The 8,865-nt window shown below is 35.9% G+C and overlaps 1 protein-coding gene across 1 annotated transcript; it reads right to left on the reverse strand.

Moving 5' to 3' along the window:
• Positions 1-204: 204 nt before the first annotated feature.
• LOC144434550 (leukocyte cell-derived chemotaxin 1-like) lies at positions 205-2,795 on the reverse strand. Its single transcript, XM_078123021.1, has 5 exons — positions 2,727-2,795; positions 1,958-2,095; positions 1,000-1,110; positions 416-569; positions 205-269 (listed from the first exon to the last, which is right to left on the reverse strand). The coding sequence occupies exons 1-5, from the start codon at positions 2,793-2,795 to the stop codon at positions 205-207; spliced, it is 537 nt and encodes a 178-aa protein (XP_077979147.1).
• Positions 2,796-8,865: the final 6,070 nt, after the last annotated feature.

Below are 8,865 nucleotides of genomic sequence, written 5' to 3' on the forward strand. Positions count from 1 at the left end.
TCACTGTATATAGGTTAACGAAGATATTGTGGCGAAGCTGCGAGAAATCATTTCATTTACTTGGTAAACGACCGCTTATGAGGTTTAATTGGTTCAAATCATGAGCAAAATATTTCGCCGCCTTTCAGACTAACAGAATTTTCGCACCCCCTTTGAACCCTATGATATTTTCATGTCTCCCCCCCCCCCATTTCTCCCCAGCCCCTACCGTAAATTCTGAACCCAGCCTAAACGCTCACAGCCCATACGGTCAACCGGGCTGTGAAATACTGAAAACACAAAATTAAAACAAAGTGGTCATATACAAACGTTAACCATGCAGTACTTTACGTGTGCATGACTAAGTAACAGTGCCTCAAGGGAAGCTGTAGTCATTCTAATGAAATATGGCGTAGCGTCAAAATGTTTGACTTACCCGAATCACTGGATTTGGTAGGTATCAACCAATAGCTTGCCTTTCCGTTGCATGCCTCGTTAATAGGTTTGCCGAGAACAGACGTGTCTTTGATGGCATCACCAGCGACAGAGAAGTACTCGTAGTAACCACCGTCGGTCTCGATAGGCTTGTCCTGATCATGAGGAAGAAATTAAGATATTGTAGTGTACATTTAGTACATATACATAAAGTGGTATGTCATGAAGTCACAAAATACGAATCTGCAGCCATAAATCCATGTCAGGAAATAACAGAATACGGATGCAATCCGGGCAGAATCATTGTTTAAAGTTTAATTTTTACCGCATGGTGTAATAATGTCTGTAGGCGATAACCATAGGTGTAAAGCTTTGCATACTGTACCTTCTCCTTGGTGAGCTTGGGTTAAAAACAAGAGCATTGCAGAGTTCTGAATTTATTCTTGTCTCCTGTTTTTTCCCCCTTTTTCCAGCAGTTGATAAATTATCAGTTTGTTATTATCAACGTGAAAAAGTACATTTATGTTTGTTTGTTTGTTTGTTTGTTTGTTTGTTTGTTTGTTTGTTTGTTTGTTTTATTCTTACCTTGCTTTTCTCCAGCTCTTTCTTCAGTTCCGCTGGTACCGTAACTTTACCGTTCTCCATAGGAGTAACGTAACACACCTTGTCGTTTGCAGGGATGATAGCCTCAATGCCCTGTGTACACGGAGAAACAAAGATGCCGTGTTACGTATGCCCAACAAATACATGAAACTATATCATACAATCACGTTGATAAAAAAAAGTTCAATCAGAAAGAGAAAAAATTGAGTTATTCATGATATGATCATCAACTGATATATTGGGATAATACATATTGAGAAATGAATAATCGATAAAACACTAATATTCAAGGTGACGTGAATAATTAACGACATTAGCTGTTAACTATGACAAGCCGTTCAGGCCAAAAGTATTATTCTTATTTTAGCCTAGTATAGTATATTTTTTTTTTTATATTTTTCAGAGTTACAAACTAATTTTGACCACTTATGTGCCGTTTTTCGATGGAATCCACACTTTTAATTCAAACAAATTTTTATTTATTTCAGAATATTGTTTATTTACAGGATTTATTTTGATTTATTTCCGACATGTTTTCAAAATATAGTTTGTTTTAATTTTTATTTTTATAATTTTTTTCTAAATTGTTTTTGTTGAAATTTGTAGGAGATAATTAATTTCGGATTTCTAATTTTTATTAAATATATTTATTTTTATTTATTTAAAAAAAGTTTTTTGAAATTTAATTTATTTTGTTCAGGACCTCGCTGTCTAGGAAATGGCAACCTAAGTCGGCCCAACGAATCACGTGACAAGTCTCGTACATGAGCACTTCGATTAATTAAAGTTACAAGCTGTATATATAGAATCACGTATTCATCAAATCTACCCTTTACACATGTATCTATACACAGAATGATAATTTACTGTGTATCCATGTCTCACAAACATGCAATACTACGACCCACATTACGAATGATACAAATTAATATTATCTTACGATATTAAAGTCTTGCACGATTTCGCCGTTTGCATCTGAGTCTTCGGATTTAAACGATTCGGTATTCTTTTCTTCGTCAATAATCACTGTCACGGTTTTCTCTTCCCCTTCTGCATACACAGTCAAATGGTAGGCTTTCTATGGGTGAATATAACAAATCACATCATTGTAAGGAACAAATTTAAATTACCCAGGACATGGAAACGTAAATTTGGGATGATTTTTTTACATGAATTACAAAGGTAACAACACAAGCTGCAAGCAGTTCAAAGTTTTTAAGTTTTGAGCTTTTCACCTGTTTTGGTCGACGATCCTCATCAGAATAATACATTCCGTAGTTACAGCTGACCACTAGGTGGCGGTTTGATCTGTCTTGGTTGTACGATCCTCATTAGAATGCCAGCGACAGTTAATACAGTTACAAATTTAAAGCTGATCAACGCATTTGGTCATTCATGTATACACATGAAAGAAAAACGCAAATATACGTATTATATACATTACCACAATGCATCTGGCTCAGCAATTCGTAAAAAATACTATTCCTTGGAATGAAATGAAAAAGAATATGAAAATGGGTTTTATTTACCTGTACGGGTTTTACAGTCTCGTAAGTTGCAGCTGTAGTATTTTTTGAAATATGTGCCAAAGACAATAATCAACTACATGTAGATTTACACGTTTTGCAAAATCGCTATCAAACATGACTATGATGACTAATACTAGAGGCACGCTGCTTTGAGCAATTGAAATGAATACAAGTTGTTACCTCCTCTGTCGGTGCCGAATTGACGAAGGCGATCGCCAAATGAAGGACAACAACAGCCAACATCTTCATCTTGTTACCGGGATAATTCTTCTTTCAGTGTAACTAGACCTCGATCACTTCACGAACTATTAATGTTCATGGAGAATTTCCCTGGTTTATATTTTGTTTGGTCACATTCTCTTTAATAAGTAAGATAAATCATAGAAAATGGAGCTGTCTATGGACAAATCAACCGTGAAAGGATTACTCCAAAACCGGTGCTGAGGCCGGTACTAGTCGTAATAATTTTTATGACAAAACATAAATCAGAAGCTCCTATAGTAAGTAAAACAGTATGTTACTTTAAAATTTACACGTTAGTTTTAGTATTTAGAATTACTTAACCTGTAGATTTTAATTTTCACAAAATACCACTTGCCAGCAAGACTAATCGCCCGATTGCGAATGATGAATGATTTTGGTAGACACATACATTCGCTTGGCTATTGACTGTTTCATAATTAAATGTATGGTAGGTAAATGAAGTGTACAATTTTGCAAAGTACAATAAACGACTGCTCCTGAGGTTTAATTTGGTTCAAATCATGAGCAAAATATTTCGCCCCCCCTTTCAGACCATCAGAATTTTCATGCCCCTTTCAACCCTCATTTTTTTTTCATGCCACCCCCAATTTCTCCCCAGCTCAGCCCCTTGCCGTAAATTCTGATCCCATGCTTGAGGAGGTACAATTATATTATTCCTATATTTTTCTTCATTCGGCCTATAAATATTAACCTAAGAGTTTGTCAGTACTCGTCTAGCGATTCATAGTGACAAGGTCCCTTAGGTAACTTGCATTTTCCGTAATAAAAATATTAGGAACAATTTCTAATTAAATTCTACGCCTTATGATTCAATCGCTCTCCCCGGACAAGGAAACCCCATGGGAGTTCTGAACTATTTTAATTGCTTGGCGCTGTAGGCGTCAATGGAACGAGTATACGCTTTAAAAACCACACGTTAACAAAACAAACTCGGAAAACTGAGAAAACATTCATCATTCAGGACATTACAAATTATTGGCAATAAATAAAAAAAAAACACTGTACAGTTATTGCATTGCTCATCCTACATGGAAACGTTAAGTATACAACAATGTTTTGTGAAGTAGGATGCACGGAAAACATATTGGTGGCAGTAATTTAAAAATTAACAAACTATAATTGTATTCGTCAAGAATTTTGCTGTTTCTTTCTTAGGGTTTGATATATTTTCCTAGCTGGGCCATGAATGCCTTGCTTTCAACTATTCTACTTCTACACTATGCAAACATATTATTGCACCGAAGTAACGCTGGTGGTAAACGACGGGATATCAATGCTGGTGAGGACAGTTTTAAGGTACGTTGTAGACAGAGCTGGTTGTAGATAACTGAGACACGGTTACATCACAATACCTACGACTTTTAGGTCAAATATGTGTAAATCATAGTTCACGTGATGTGGGTGATGTAGAAAATTCGAAGGAATATTGTGGTTGCCAGGTAACAATGTACGAAAATTCGAAGGAATATTGCGGTTGCCAGGTAACAATGAACGAACAAATGAAGCAAGAAATAGGTGTATATACTGATATCAATGTGATGAGCAAGCATATGCTAATTAAATTGGACGAAATCTGACAATTAAGATTGATAATAAGTCCGCTTTCTTGGTTTATCTGAAGCACTCATCCCATTCTTAAAAACATCACTCAACAACAAAGCCCAGTTTTTCTCTTCTCAGTTTGCCTTCTTTGCGTCAAATATAGTCTCCAAGTGCGTTCGTTGTTAGGCGAACTGCAGGGTAGTGATGGATTGTAATTTACTATTATGCTGTATGGTAACAATATCATTTATTCCAATACGAAATAACTCTTGGAGGAATTATTAAAGGTTACAAAGCACAAATGGAAAGAAATAAGTAATATAAAATAAAATAAAATAAGACAAGTGCCTTTTTTGTAACATATGTAGAAGTGGTTCTGCTATTCAGCTCTTCCACTATGCAATTTTGTTTTAGCAAAGTAATAAAGTAGTTAGTGGTTTCATATGATGACTCACACACACACTATAGAACACATTTCACACAGAAAGTTGGTAAAATATGTACTTTTATATTACAGTCACCATTTTACAAAACATTCTATTTCTACCCCTAATTTGTATAATAATAAACCAATTAACCTGTCTTGAATAAAGATATATCTGCTCATCCCAAGACACCTACACAATAAATTTCAACTCCATTGGCCCAGCAGTTTTGGAGAAGCAAATTTTTGAAGCATTTTAGGGACCTGTCACTTTCTTCGTCCTGGGGGGGGGGGGGTGGATTGGGAGGGGGGGGGTCATCCTGTTTTTGAAATTGGCAGTGGGGGGGGGGGGTCATGCTGTTTTCAAAATTGTGGATGGGGGGGGGGGGGTCATTGTGTTTTGGATTGTGATGGAAGAAAAAAAATCCTTTTTCTACAATGGCATATAGCCTTGTCTGAAATGTGGTACATGTAAATATTTGTTCTTCTCCCTGTTTCTTACATGAATTCTTTAATATTACTTATTAGTTCAAGCATAACTATAAATATACATATACATGTATTACCTAGCTACCACACTAGTTACAGAACATGTCACGTAAATGCTTGGCTGTTTCACAATCAGTGCTTCACTTATATTGCACTTTTGGGCAAAGGTGAACTTGAAGGTTTCGTAATGGTAATCTTCATAGATAGTTCATAAAAGGAGTTAATCTATAATGTTCCCTACTCGTTACTATGAACTTGTCAGAAGGGATTAATACACTTTCTATTTTGGACACTACATGTTATTGACACTACAAATCACCACATCTCATCAGATTCCAGTTTCTATCATACACTATAGGTATGACCATCTAAAGTTCTCTAACATACCGGTGACTTTACTATACATGCAATATTAATGCCACTATACCAATGTTACAGGGCCATTTTTATGTGACATGGGAAACTCATCTAAAACTTACATTTACTTTAGCTATTCGAAGCTTGGAAATATTACCTCAAAGGCTAACCTAAACATTGCCTTAATAGAAGCAAAAAACTGCAGATCTGCCAGGGGGAAAACCCCCAAGGACTCCCTCACCCCAGAGGTCACTCATGCATTCAACCAACAATCAGATGCACCAACAACCCTTTTACTCTCATAATGATATTAGACTTTTCTTAAATATTTTCACCCAATTGTAATTTGAGATGATAGTCTTTTAAAGATGTGAAATGTTTGCCAAGATAGTCTAAAATTGAATTAAAACTCCAAATCTCCCCTACCAATGATACTACCAGTAGATGTACTGACCTTTACTACATGTATATAATGATGCCATTTAACTGTTTAAGAACATATTTCAACCCTATGTAAGTTATAAAGAATAGTTTCTGATACTTGATGGTGCTGTCTTGTAAAGCATGGATTGAGTTATTGCAAATCCTCCAGGGCTTCTAGAGGGAGACCCCTTGGACCTCCAACATGAGGTGGACATATCCCAGTCTCCAGCTCTTCCCCTCTTACTGTCAAGATGCTATCAAAGTATATTTCAAAAGTATTTCAACCCTGTGTAGTTACTTTTTACATGTTAGGTGCTGTCTTGTATTGTCTGAAAGGGTCTGAATAGTCTCAAAATTGACTTTTCAGAGTAAAAAAACCCCAGGACTTCTAGGGGGAGACCCCCTAGGACCCCCCACTACATGAGGTGTACACATCCCAGTCTCAAGCTCTTCCCCCTACCTCTTACTGTCAAGATGCTATCAAACTTAATATTTCAAAAATATTTTTTCTTTTTACATGTTGGTGCTGTCTTGTAAAGCTTGGAAATTATTGTCTGAAAGGGCCTGAAGTCTCAAAATTGACTTTTCAGAGTAAAAAACCTCCCGGGCTTCTAGGGGGAGACCCCCCTAGGACCCCCAATAAGAGATATACATATTCCCTGCTAAAGCTTTCCCATACTTTTCACTGTCAAGATGCTATTAAACTCCTTTTGGAATATATTTACCCTGCGTAGTCAATAATTATAATTATGATAGTGCTGACCTGGGATCTTATAAAATAGATGCAAGACAGTCAAGCAGTCCACACTGAGTCGTGATCAAAAAATACCTGTCATATGAATATTATATATATATGGGGGGGGGGGGGGGGGTCATCATGTTTTTTAAGTGATAGAGGGGTCAGCATGTTTTTGGTTTTACAGATGGGGGGGGGGTCAGTGACTTTTTGTCGGCCCAATTTTAGAATCCACCGCCCCCCCCCCCCCCCCCCCCCAGGCTGAAGAAACTGACCGGTCCCTTAACCAAAAATTCTATTTTTAGACCTAATTTGCATAATAATGACCCAATCAACTTGTCTTGAACAAACTTGTATCTGCTCATCAAATGACACCTACACAACAAATTTCAACTCAATTGGCTCAGTAACTTTGGAGAAGATTTTTGAAGCATTTTTACCAAATATTCTAATTTTAGACCTAATTTGCATATTAGCTCAATTGGCCCAGTGGTTTTGGAGAAGATTTTTGAAGCATTTTTACCCAAAATTCTAATTTTGGACCTAATTTGCATAAAAATGACCCCGTCAACTTGTCTTGAAGAAATTTATATCTGCTCATCAAATGAAACTAACACACCAAATTTAAGGTCAATTGGCCCTGTAGTTTTGGAGAAGATGATGAAAGTAAAAAAGTTGATGGATGGACGACAGGCGCCAACAGAGAATCAACCTAACCTTTAAGCTCTGCTAAGCTGTCGCTGGAGCTAAAAATTAAAAATTAAAGATGAATATCGATGATAGAAAATATTGAGAAAAAATCAGTTACATAATAATCAATGAATCAGTTACATTATTAACCCCAGGTATAAACTGCATGCCTTCTGTCAGGATTGAAATTCCCTATATCCTGCGATATCATCATCAACATACATGTATGTACCAAATTACATATATTTGAAGCATGTACTGTAAAGGGTATTGCTGAATTGCCAAAAATTATTAAATATGCAAATGACTCATTAACATTAAGTTTTACACCATCAAGCTAAATCGGAAACATGCACCTTGTTATCATCGATATATGTACAAATGATATGAAATCTGAAGCTTGCACCCTTAACATATTGCCTAATCATCAAAAATCATTGACTATGGAAATTACTCATTAGACTTAAAAGCTGCATCAATACGCTTTATAAGAAATCTTTGTTATCGCCAATGTATTTTCACAGATATTATGAAGTTTGAACAGTGCTTTTGCAACACACTGCCTGATTACCAAAAATCATTAAAGAGGAATACCACTCCAAGAATTATGCAACGGACACATTAAAATCAAAAGCTACACATGTCTGTAAGTATGTTCACTTTTCCATTGTAAATGTACATACCAAATTATATGACATTTGAAGATTGCATTATTAAGATATTGCCTAATTGCCAATAATCATTAATTATGCAAAATTACTCATTACAAACATCAGCAAGCTTTATAGTACATGTCTGTACATGTGGGGTATCATCACTGTGTATCTTATGATATTGCCTAATTACCAGAAATTCATTAAAGAGGAATGTCACTGGCAGGAAATAAATAAATTTTTAGTTCTGGAGAGTCATTTTATGATTTCACAACACAGATTTTGCAAGATTACCAAGAAATACCAAGTTGAAACTCTTTTCACCTTCATCGTTCTCTTAGTACTCCACTGTTGCCTCATGGCTCTTAGTAGACATACATGTATTGGTTGAACAATGAATATCTATGACTCATAAGTACCTTCTCATCACTTAAAATAGTTAATTATGCAAATGATCATTAAACATTCATAGGATGTTTACCAGTTCTTGCTTTTACCATAAGGAAGATGTGTAGCAAGTTTCATCAGGATCGGTGCATTAGATTTTGAGATATCATTTCCACAGACAGACAAAACCATAATATAACTTCACATACAGAATGTAAAAATACTGCCAATAGCAATGTGCACAACTGAAATTCAATGTCTGACATACATATGCAGTGAGAGAAACACACCTCAAACATGAAAATACCCCTACAGGATAATGGAACATGTCGGCAAAGTGATAACCATATCTCA

Source organism: Glandiceps talaboti, chromosome 1 (assembly GCF_964340395.1).
Source record: "Glandiceps talaboti chromosome 1, keGlaTala1.1, whole genome shotgun sequence".
Taxonomy (NCBI): Eukaryota; Metazoa; Hemichordata; class Enteropneusta; family Spengelidae; genus Glandiceps; species Glandiceps talaboti.